At 39.3% G+C, this 12,854-nt stretch overlaps 1 protein-coding gene across 1 annotated transcript; it reads left to right on the top strand.

Annotated features, from left to right (window-relative positions):
- Nucleotides 1-380: 380 nt before the first annotated feature.
- LOC144659958 (uncharacterized) lies at nucleotides 381-12,156 on the top strand. Its single transcript, XM_078520492.1, has 4 exons — nucleotides 381-598; nucleotides 9,735-9,824; nucleotides 10,731-10,834; nucleotides 11,585-12,156. Exons 1-4 carry the CDS (start codon nucleotides 520-522, stop codon nucleotides 11,783-11,785), a joined length of 474 nt encoding a protein of 157 aa, XP_078376618.1. The 5' UTR covers nucleotides 381-519; the 3' UTR covers nucleotides 11,786-12,156.
- The last annotated feature ends 698 nt before the right edge of the window (nucleotides 12,157-12,854 follow it).

The following is a 12,854-nucleotide window of genomic DNA, read 5'->3' on the forward strand; positions in this document are numbered from 1 at the left end:
GATTTTTATTGACTCATTATCAAAAAAATATTTCCTTGTTAAAACTGTTATCGTGGCAACTTTAAGTGAACTAGTTATTTATATTTAGCTAGTTAAGTTATATTATGAACGTTCCTTTTGTTGATGTCATTTTCATTTCTTCATACTTTTTATCCTCAATCTAGTGACAAAACATCACGTCAATTTGACTGTTTACAGCGTATCTAATAATAAACAATGAAGAGGAAATCAATCCAATTTTTAGTTATTTTCCTTCGGGTTAGATTTATATTTTGTACTCCAACTGTAGCCTATTTCCCAGATCTATTGTGGACAAACGTTGCTCACGAGAGGACTGGAGACCAGATTGTTACACTTATTTCCGGTCCGGGTATCGTTACTACTTTGGAGCGTTCGGCGAGTCACGTCTGCTCTTCGCACCTTTCCACTTTTGTTCCAAGCTGTTTTTCCGTGAACTGCACGTTGTTTTGGTCTTAACTGGGTTAATATTCGCACAGTTTAGTCCTGCAGAACGGAGTAATGGCTAAAAGTGAAACAAGCGAGAGAAAGATAGTTTTAGGTGTGGATGCCAGCGAACACAGCCAACGAGCGTTTGACTGTAAGTGAAATTTACAGTGAGTTTTAAAAGCTTCCTTCTAAGCTTTAAGCTTACGATTTTGGGGGATGAAACAAGGATTTTAGTACCACGATCAAGCTGTTTTTGCTTTCAAGATTCTCCATTCGAGAATAATGGTAAATTAAGAAAGATCTCATCATTTAAAATTCGTGCCAAAATGCACGTTTCTGCCCTCCCCTCAGGGTATAAACGTTAAGTAGTACGCAAATAATACCTAAAAGGGGGAAAGTGAATTGTACAGTAAACCTGTTGTATGTAGACGTGGATAATACTAAATTGCCTTTTAACCATGCTGAAATTCAACATAAAAAAATACTACAAATTTTGTTGAAGTTCAGAATTTTCTCCTCGCAACTGTTCAGTATTTGTGACTTTTCACGTAACGCTAAGCGGTCGAGCAAGATATTGTAATCAAAACGTTCACTTCAGTGTAACCAATTTGGGACCAAAACTGCACGTCCGCACGCGAAACGCAAACCTTGAAAATTGTGGACGCTTTCCAATTTCTTCTAATGTTTCTAGTTTTGCTGCGTTTTGTCACGTTCGCGGCACGTGCCTGAAACCAACTGCGCGTGAAAAACAAAATATATTTGATCAGTCGCATCAGAGCCTCTCGCTTGAACTCTTAAAATAATACTTACGACGTATAATCAGACAACAGGTGGAATCACTTTGTTTTATCAGTAGCATAAGTTTGACGGTTTTATCAAATACACAGCGCTTGCAATACTGAACCACAAAAAACGGAGTTAGAGCTTTGGATAAAAAAGGATAGATAGCACCTTGTTTTTTTTGGTAAAAAGCAATCTATGACATAACTTTCAAAGTTCTGTCAACAGAAATTTTAACTCAAAACAAGGCGCACTAAAGTTACCAAAAATACGCCACATACAAAAATCAAAGGCTCTTCGAGCAACCTCATGGTAATTCGATGGATGAAGTGCCGACCTCCGCATTTTTTCTAAATAAGTGTCCAATAAAGTAAAGCAATCTCACTTTGCTTTATTTTTTCCACGTGAGTTGCGACATTGATGGCTCGTGCTTTCAGGGGTCGTAGCGCTATTCAGTTTTCACAACCAAAATATTTACCAGTTAGTGTATTACCTTTGATCCTTTTAAGCATTAAGTAAATTTGTTTTGTGAATATGTTTACTTTTCTGTCAGCACGTATAGCGTTATTTTTGAGCAGCGAAAAAAAATTGAGAGAAAAGATACGCCCGAGCACTTCGTGTATCTGCTCGAGTCAAAAAGATGAAAAACGGATGACATGACACGAGGTGACGTGACGCGAAACAAAAACGTGCCGTGGATGTTGTGTTGACTAAAACACGTCACAAGGCGAGCGTAATAATTTTAACAGTTTTTAAGCGTAACTATATGTAGTTCATTGGTGCTATCAGTAATGTCACAATCTCACTTAATTTGCCTTCGAATGTTTTCTTGCGTGAATGGGTCATTGATAGTTTTTTTCTTCAAATAAGCGTTCAATAATATAACACAATCTCATTTTATTTCCCTGTGAATTTCCATGGGAATTGCGTCATTGATGGTTCGTGCTCTCAGGCTTCGTAGCGCGAATTCTATTTTATCACAAAAAATATTTAAGTGTAACCTTTGATCCTTTTTAGCATTAAGTAAATTTGTTTTGTGAATATGTTTACTTTTCTGCCAGCACGTATAGCGTTATTTTAAGCAGCCATTAAAATTTGAGAGAAAGATGCGCGTTTCTGCACGACTCAAAAAGATGAAGAACGGATGACGTGACACGAAGATGATGTGACGCGAAAAAAAAACGTGCATGAATGTTGTGTTTACTAAAACGCGTCTTTGAATGTTTTCTTACGTGAATGGGTAATTGATAGCCTATGCTCTGAGGCTTCGTTGAGCGAATTCTTTTCTCTTTTATCACCAGAGGATAAGTGGAAGTGATCCTCTTTCGATTTGTTTTGTGAAATTCAATTTAGTTCCCTGAAAGAGAGAGACCCTGGAACGAGGTTGAGATTTGATTGACATGTGCTGAATGCGTTTAAAGGACCTTTCTGTCAGCACGTTTCTCGTTTAAATGCTAAATTAATTGCGGTTTGATATCAGAATCGAGTGAGTGAGTGTTCGAGTGAGAAAATGCGGCCCATAACATAACCTCATTACCATTCGGTAATAAATAAATTAATAAACGCCGAAACACAAAACTGAGCTCGACCTACAGTCCACAAATAAACATGAACCACGTTTGAGTGAATTGTAAAAAAGAAAATTTTGCCCAGCTTAATAGAGTAGCTCCACTGTTATTTATTTCTTGAGCGCAGTTTAGCGCATATTGCAAAAACCAAGAGAATGGTTGTTCCCTCTTTATTTCATTTGTGTTTTTCCTTACTCTACTCTACTCTACTCTACTCTACTCTACTCTACTCTACTCTACTCTGCTCTGCTCTGCTCTGCTCTGCTCTGCTCTGCTCTGCTCTGCTCTGCTCTGCTCTGCTCTGCTCTGCTCTGCTCTGCTCTGCTCTGCTCTGCTCTGCTCTGCTCTGCTCTGCTCTGCTCTGCTCTGCTCTGCTCTGCTCTGCTCTGCTCTGCTCTGCTCTGCTCTGCTCTGCTCTGCTCTGCTCTGCTCTGCTCTGCTCTGCTCTGCTCTGCTCTGCTCTGCTCTGCTCTGCTCTACTCTACTCTACTCTGCTCTGCTCTACTCTACTCTGCTCTGCTCTGCTCTACACTGCTCTACTCTGCTTTGCTCTACTCTACTCTACTCTGCTCTACTCTACTCTACTCTACTCTGCTCTGCTCTCCTTTACTCTGCTCTGCTCTGCTCTACTCTATTATGCTCTACTCTGCTCTGCTCTGCTCTACTCTTCTCTACTCTGCTCTGCTCTACTCTGTTTTGCTCTACTCTGCTCTGCTCTACTCTGCTCTACTCTACTCTTCTCTGCTCTACTCTGCTCTGCTCTGCTCTACTCTGCTCTACTCTACTCTACTCTGCTCTGCTCTACTCTACTCTGCTCTGCTCTGCTCTGCTCTGCTCTACTCTACTCTACTCTGCTCTGCTCTACTCTGCTCTACTCTACTCTGCTCTGCTCTACTCTACTCTGCTCTGCTCTACTCTACTCTGCTCTGCTCTACTCTACTCTGCTCTGCTCTACTCTACTCTGCTCTACTCTACTCTGCTCTACTCTACTCTGCTCTGCTCTGCTCTGCTCTGCTCTGCTCTGCTCTACTCTGCTCCACTCTGCTCCACTCTGCTCTACTCTACTCTGCTCTACTCTACTCTGCTCTACTCTACTCTGCTTTGCTCTACTCTGCTCTACTCTACTCTGCTCTACTCTACTCTACTCGAGCTCTGCTCTGCTCTGCTCTGCTCTGCTCTACCCTGCTCTACTCTGCTCTGCTCTACTCTGCTCTGCTCTACTCTACTCTGCTTTGCTCTACTCTACTCTGCTCTGCTCTACTCTACTCTGCTTTGCTCTACTCTGCTTTGCTCTACTCTATAACGTAACAATGCTAAGAAAACAACGCCAGCTGGAAGAAGAAGTCGTTTTCCTTAAAGATCAGGTTAAAGCTTTATGGGAGAAATTGAATTCGCAACCACCGGAAGCAATCAGTAAGACCAATGCATCGAGCCAGACAACCCCTGTCGCCGCGAAAAACGACACTTCTTCAACGATTACGAAGGAAAATACAATTTCCACTTCGCCACTTGCTGCGTGCAAAGCTGATGAATTATTAATTGTCGACCTACCAACATTTAACTCTTTCTCTCCCCTACAAGAACACCCAACAGAACCCCTTGAACAAGATAAACAAGAGAATACACGTAACTCCAGGCACCCAACTGCGCCTACTACTGCCATCGACGACACGCTCTCTAATGAGGTGTTTTTTCTATGTGATTCAAATGGAAAATTTTTGGATACGAGGCCGATGTTTTCTTCGAGTCATGAAGTCAAATATGTCAGAGCCCCCTTGATTAAACACGCTAGAGCCTGCGTACAAAACGACATTCGCACCGCTCCCCAAATGATTGTAATACACACAGGAACAAACGATCTGGAAAAAGTCAATTCTCCTGATGAACTGATCGCTAATATTTTAACACTGATTACTGAGACCTCGACGAAGTTCCCCTCAAGCAAGATACTCTTCTCAACCCTTCTACCTCGCAAAGACATTTCAGCAGCAACGATTATATCAATTAATAATCAACTTATCACTAGCTGCTCACAGTTGTCCAATGTAAAATTAATTTCACACGAAAACCTCTTCGTTAACGGACTCAACATTCTTCACGATAATAAACATATTTTGAGACGACACATTGGCCTTTTCGCCAAAAATCTTAAGGATGCCATCCACGGCCGCACTAGACCCCGAGCAACCTCATCTTCACACATGACGCCAGGGCACCGATCGCCACACGATCACTCTACAACTCCCCAAATTCCCAATATGATGCGTCATGCCTCATACAGTACCGCAGTTAAAAGCACACCACCTTTTGGCGCGCCTTACCACCCTCAGATGCAGCCCCCGCCTATACCAACTCAGCATTTCAAGCCAACACTTCAACAGCAGATACCTCTCGCCCCACATCAAACAGGCCAAGCACCACATCAACTTCCCCACGCCTCTCATCAGACGTTCCCGCATGCCGCGAAAATGAAAACTGCCCACGAACTGCCTTCAAATCATGCAACAAATACGCAGATGCCACAGGAACTAATATCCTTTCTTCGATTTGTCAAATCATTTCTATAAACACTATACTCTTATCTTGAACATTAAGGATAAATTTTATACCAGTATAATGGATAATTAAGATTAGATATCTATCATTGATACGAAAGATTATTCCATTATTTCAAGCAAACTGTCCTTTTGTGCTTGGAATATCAATGGCTTATCCTCTAAAAATTTTGGAAACAAGCTGCAAAATATTGATTTTTTAAACGTAATTAATAATTTTCATTTTATAGTATTAACAGAAATTGGGAATTGCTGTGACTTAGAAATAGAGGGATATAAATCATTTATTCAATGTCCTACTCCAAACCAATCGAAAAAGGGTGGTCGAAATTCCGGAGGAATAGCTTTGCTTTATAAGAAAGAGCTTCAGAAATATATTTCAATTACGAAAACAACTGATAATTTTATATGGTTCAAAATCGACAAATCTCTCCTAAATTCGGTAAAGGATATTTTTGTTTGCGGTGTATATATACCTCCGTGTAACTCAAAATATTTCGATACTGAAATATTTGATCAATTCGAGCAAGATATTCTACATTTCTCCTCTTCAGGATCAGTTATTCTTATGGGTGACTTTAATTCAAGAACCGGCAAATACTCCGACACTGTTTCCCAAGAAGGAAACAACATTATCACCAATGATCAGTCAGAATCAGCTTTCCAAACACCACAAAGAAACAGTTTCGACAATGTATTAAATAATCATGGGAAAAAACTACTTGAATTATGCAAAAACTTTGACCTAAGAATAGTCAATGGAAGAGTTAATGGAGATACTCTCGGTAGACCCACCTTTCATGGAAGAAACGGGACAAGTGTCATCGACTACATTATATGTGATCAGAGCACATTTTTGAATATTACCGGCTTTGTTGTTAAACAACCGTCCTACTTGTCGGACCACAGTGCTATTGCAGCATGGTTTAACCTCAGCACGAACTTACCAGAAAGCGAAACCCAATCTTTACATTCTACCAGCAGTTTACTACGTTTACCACGGCAGTTCTGTTGGGAAAATGATTCATACTCAAAATTTAGAAACACATTACGTACGGAACCAATTCAAATTCTAATCAGAGAATATTTGGATCGAAGCTCTGAAGATGTAAACGTCTCGTTAGATGATACTATGAACATTCTTACTGCGACATCAAAAATTTGCCTCAAGATTAAAAGTAAAAGAATTCGTAAACGTATAAAAAAAACATCTAATAAAAAATGGTTTGACCGTGAATGTCGACTAAAAAGACACGAATTGCGAAAATTATCAAACAGAAAACATCGCAATCCTCTAGACCCTGAATTACGGGAGAAATTTCACAAAACCTTGAATGATTATAAAAAGCTAATTGACTCAAAAAGAAAAAAGTTTCAGGACGAAAAAACTCTGCAACTCGATGAACTAGCATTAAACCCTGACAAAGAGTCGTTTTGGAGTTGTTTAAAATCGATGAGCGACACTATCGACGAAAACGCTCCCGCCCCAATCTCAGAAGAAACATGGCTTAATCATTTCCAATCCTTACATTTCAAAAACACGACAGTTTCCATACCTGAGCATGAAGTTTGTGAACTGCAAAGATTAGAAAATGGAAAAGAACAGATTAACAACTTAGATCACGAAATAAATGAGCAAGAAATACGTCAAGCGGTAAAGAAACTGAAGAACAAAAAATCGCCATTTGCTGACAAAATAAGAAATGAAATGATCAAAGCGAGCCTTGGATCACTTATGCCTGTTTATATCAAACTTTTCAACCTTATTCTGCGATCAGGACATATGCCAGATGTTTGGTGTCAAGGCCTTATAACCCCAATCTACAAATCAGGTGACAAGAGTGATCCGACAAACTATAGAGGCATATGTCTTTCTAGTTGTCTTGGTAAGCTATTTTGTTCCATTCTGAATCAAAGATTATACTTATATTTTGAAGACAACAAGATTTTACATAATTCACAAATTAGCTTTCTGCCTGAAAACCGCACTGCAGACCATGTTTTTACCTTACGAACCCTAATAGATAAATATGTCCACTACCACAAAGAGAAAATCTATGCTTGCTTCGTAGATTTCCGCAAAGCTTTCGACTCCGTTTGGCACGAGGGATTATTTTATAAGTTACTCAAAGTGAACATAGGAGGAAATTTTTACAATTTAATTAAAAACCTTTACTGCAACTCTTCATGCTCAATAAGAGTCGGAGAAAACAAAACACGATCTTTCGCATACTCACGAGGTGTACGTCAAGGGTGTATCCTAAGCCCCCTTTTATTTAATCTCTATATAAATAATTTGCCATATTTATTTGAAAACACTCTATCTGATCCATTTGTACTTCCAAATGGAACAAAAATAAACTCCCTGTTGTACGCAGATGATTTGATTATACTATCAAGATCCAAAGTTGGATTGCAGAACTGTTTAAACGTCCTTTCGTCCTATTGCGAAACGTGGATGCTAAAAATCAATCCAAAGAAAACAAAAATAATGATATTTCAAAAACGCCAAAGAAAGTCCATTGACATCAGCTTCAATATAGGCACTGAATCAATTGAAATTGTTCAAGAATACACGTATTTAGGAACACGTTTAACCCCAACGGGAAACTTTACTCTTGCACTCGAACACTTAAAAGAAAAAGCGATGCATGCCTTTTTTAGTATACGAAAACACTCAACCCTTAATAGACTTAGACCTAATACTGCATCCCAAATTTTTGACACAATGATATTTCCTATCTTAAGCTACAACAGTGAGATATGGGGGATGTACATGAAACAGAATTTTAAAACTTGGGATAGTTCCCCAATAGAAAAAATTCATCTCAAATTTTGTAAACGGTACTTAGAAGTAAACAATAAGGCCTCGAACATAGCTTGTAGAGCGGAACTTGGAAGATTACCTTTAATTATCCCAATTAACCAGAGAATTATGAAATACTTTGTCTATCTAAACAAGAAAGACAACGACTCAATTGTCAAACAATCTTTTCTTATGTCAAAGAACTTACACTCTATCAACAACTCCGGATTTTATTCCAATTTTTTGAATTTAATAGAACACTACCATCTCCCCAATTTCGACCCGGAATCTTTAGATAATTATAGAATTAAACGATACACAACCAATATGAAAGAGAAATATATATCTTTCTGGCGACATAGCCTAGAACACTCAAGGAAATTAGAATTTTTTAAAGTTTTTAAAAATGAATACGTTGCATCTGATTATTTACAACAGTTAAGATATTTTAATGAAAGAAAAAATCTTGTGAAATTTAAATTAAGTAATCACAAACTTATGATTGAACTGGGTAGATATCAGACTGACCATATACCCAGAGCAAATAGATTATGTCCATTGTGCAAGTCAAATCAAGTAGAAAACGAAACACATTTCTTATTAGATTGTAGCAAATACTCTTCCCAAAGGCGGACATTCTTAAAACGAATCAATGAGATAGTACCTGACTTTGAAAGGAAAACAACCTCAGAAAACATTAAACTTCTTATGAACTCTAATGATTATCATGTTAATAAGCTTGTTATGAAGTTTATTTCTTCATGTATGAATTTACGTGATGCATTGTTATTATCAGGTGAAAGCGATGTAACTTAATCAAGTTTTAGTATGATATAATAGGATCGTTTTGTTACTTTTAGTTTAGATATGCTTTTGCAACACTGTAAACGGTAACGGTCATGCAAATAAAGCAATTTATTACTTACTTACTACTTACTCTGCTCTGCTCTACTCTACTCTGCTCTGCTCTGCTCTGCTCTGCTCTGCTCTGCTCTGCTCTGCTCTGCTCTGCTCTGCTCTGCTCTGCTCTGCTCTGCTCTGCTCTGCTCTGCTCTGCTCTGCTCTGCTCTGCTCTGCTCTGCTCCGCTCCACTCTGCTCTGCTCTACTCTACTCTGCTCTGCTCTACTCTACTCTGCTCTGCTCTACTCTACTCTGCTTTGCTCTACTCTGCTCTACTCTGCTCTGCTCTACTCTACTCTACTCGAGCTCTGCTCTGCTCTGCTCTGCTCTGCTCTACCCTGCTCTACTCTGCTCTGCTCTACTCTGCTCTGCTCTACTCTACTCTGCTCTGCTCTACTCTACTCTGCTCTAATCTACTCTACTCTGCTCTACTCTACTCTGCTTTGCTCTACTTTGCTCTGCTTTGCTATTACTGGTAATTAGAGAAGAGACATTTTTAATGATTTTTAATGATTCTGTCCAAGCCGATACCCATTTGAGGCCCATTACAAAGTAGCTGATGTGTCTTTTAGACTAGTTTGGTCCGTCAAGTCTGTTGGATGTACTGTTCAGTATTATATATAGGTAAGCGTACATACCATGAATAATTCGTACTAAAATCATTGCACATTTTTCAGGGTATATCAAGAACTTGTGTAACAAAGAAAGAGACAGTCTAATTGTCATTCATGCCCACGAGTGTCCATCCATTTCAGTTCCATACGCCCGTAAGTATCTCAATTACAACTGAAATGTACGGTTTGAATATTCGCCTGCCATATTCCATCGCGTAATACGGACCGCAATTGAGGGAATCTCCAATTGCTTCTGCTTAAGAAGCTTGAAAGTAGCTTACTATAACACTGTCATTTGTTAGGTAAATTGTTTGGTAGGCAAACGGGGACTTGCCAGCTATACATTATTCCGTTAGTTCTTAATGCAAAAGAAGCATACTTCCCACCAATATCCTCGACATCAATAACGCAATACTCTAACTAAAGATACTGCGTGCGCTCCACGAATACCCACCGAATACATGACCTCTGCACCAGTAAATCACTATATGGAAGTAATACCTTACGCACTGCGTTGGATTCTCTGTTCATACATAACCTGCAGGGCCGTAACCAGACCTTTGCCATTGACGAGGCAAGATCTTGCTAGAGGGTTCTAGGGACGTGCCCTCCAGAACATTTTTGAAATCTATAATCTCTGAAACTCTTTCTTCAACATTTTTCAAAAGGTATTTGAGAAATATCAATTCTTTTCAACTGGGAATAATTTCCTATCAAAACATATCTAGACGAAGCAAATGCCTCGTCTTGCCTCTTGCTAGTTCCGGCCCTGACCTGGCATGTTGGAGGAACGCTCAAATATCTTATCTGATCTTATAAATCACTCGTCAGCTACTCGAGATGTACAATCTTCTCGTCAGTTCTTGTAACTTACAATTGTTTTATATTCAGTTGCTGAACCGATAAGCCATAGAAATGCGTATTCTTTGGTTTGAAAAATTACCCTTACTATTTCCGTTTCTTATAACAAGGCATTAAGTGTACTTACCCCTATTCAGACCTATTCAGCCAAGGTTTTATTGATTGATAAAGTTGCTTAGTGTTTTCGTGTTCTTTCAGATGGAAGTGCATACTTTGATGACTTGCAGTATTTAGCGCAGAAGAGTACCAAGCAAGCGAGGGAACTGTTAGAGAATTTTGGAAGGAAATGCAAACAGCATGGGGTTTGTGAAGATTTTTTATCTATGTAACATGATGAAGACAAACAGTGTCTAAGAGAGCTAAAAAGTTGAATCTAAACCTGGAAAAATAAAAATTCTTTGATTCTTGTACATAATAGACTTATCAAGAAATAAGTAGGCAACCAGACCAACCAACTTTTTATCTTTGGGCCGGGACAACTTTATGGGAATTTTATAAAATTTGTCAGCAGCTACACAATCACCGCGCACAAGAAGTATTCTCACACCTATCACTACCGTTCGGTCGCATCTCTGTCACGCATGAGTCACATGCCTGTCACTATTGAGTCACGTGCTCACCATCGCGTCACACATGAGTCGCACATCTGTCATTCGAATCACGTGCTTGTCACCCGTGAGTCACGTTGTTGTCACGCACCAGCCGATGTATCCCTTGCTTGGCAAATCGAATCACGCTGCGCACGTTTTATGCAACTTTCATCCCAGGGCTAAAACGTTTTGCTGAGATTAAAATTTAATACGCATTGATATTCCTAATAAAATGAAAGTAGTGGTAGCACCATACATAAAATCCGTCCTCAAGTCCCACAAAACACATCCGATTTCCTCGACTTAGGTCAACAGCAGCCACTTAGACGCATTGCGGTGAACCTATAGCTAGCATTAGCAAATGGTAGATAGAGAGATAGTTTATTGGAGCTAGCGGAACTCACTTCTGTATGCGAGAATGACTGAATGCGCTGAACAGAGTGTTTCTGATTATTGTTATAGGTGAATTTCAAGCTGTACAAAGAGGAAAGCAACAATCCTGGAGAAGTTATCTGTAAACTGGCAAAAGACGAGAAAGCACAGTTTGTTGTGATGGGTTCTCGTGGTGTTGGGACATTGCGGCGCACTTTCCTTGGAAGTGTCAGTCATTATTGTGTACACCACACCAATGTTCCACTGGCAGTCATCCCACCTCTGAATTGAATCGAATCGGCGACCGCCCTCATAACTGGGCAAATAAATTTTATTCACAACAGTGGCAGAAAGATATTAAACAAATTTTGCAGATCGCGCAGCTAAATTATTGAATTTAAAATTTGAAGGAATTTTGAAAATGTAAACCAATATTGTAGTTGTTTTTAACTTTGTTGCAGATGTTATAGGGCCTTGCTCTTTATAAAGCGGCTTCTTTTTAATCTTAAGCTTCGGGAATCAAGCAATAGAGCAGTTTACTTAACTTATCTGTAACTGGGCCATACGTTCGTATTAGTTCACTGGACCATTGATTATGTCACATTTGTTTTCGTCTGTGTAGTCCAAGTGAAAATAAAAGAATTGCGCTACCATTTTATTCACAGTTGATGGATTTTAACTATCGGAAACCACTGAGTCATCGATCACTGTTCGATCAGTTGTCCACGGAGATTTTTTCTTTCTGATTCCTTTGCAGTGTAATTTTTCAGTTAAAAAAAATTGCTCTGCAGGAATTTGCTTCTGTTTTTGGACTCCCCTCCCCCCTCCCCGTTGACCTGTCTAATGATGCTTCCTTTATACTGTTAAAAGGCGTATGACACGATTGTAAACTGACTATAAAATGCATACCAATGTATATTTTCTTCTTTGTACCTGAAGTAATTCTTCTACAGTGATTATGTGCTGATGCGTTTAAGTTGCATGGTATGAAAAACACCAGATGGTTCCCCATAAAGGAAGGAAAAGAAAGTTCCTTGACGGCAAAAAGACGCATGCAAACGGCGTTGATGGCGACGTTCCAGTTGCTTAGGGACACTTTATTGCCTATTTGGAGGGGGGGGATCAAAAATCCTGAAAAAAATTGTTTGCAAGAGCAAAAAAGCTTACAGACACGACAAGGAGAAAAAAAAAGTTTGCAGACAGTAGATTTATACATCACTAACATCGACGTTTCTAGGGCTCAAAATGCCAGGAAATGTGTTTTCGGTGTTCATTTTTCAGAAATTTCCCGGGGGGGGGGGGGGCGCACCCCTTAGAAGCGACGGGCTAAAGCGCATTGAATGGGTCCTTTAATTTGGAC

This window comes from Oculina patagonica, chromosome 7 (assembly GCF_052425735.1).
Source record: "Oculina patagonica isolate OP01 chromosome 7, crgOcupat, whole genome shotgun sequence".
Classification (NCBI taxonomy): Eukaryota; Metazoa; Cnidaria; class Anthozoa; order Scleractinia; family Oculinidae; genus Oculina; species Oculina patagonica.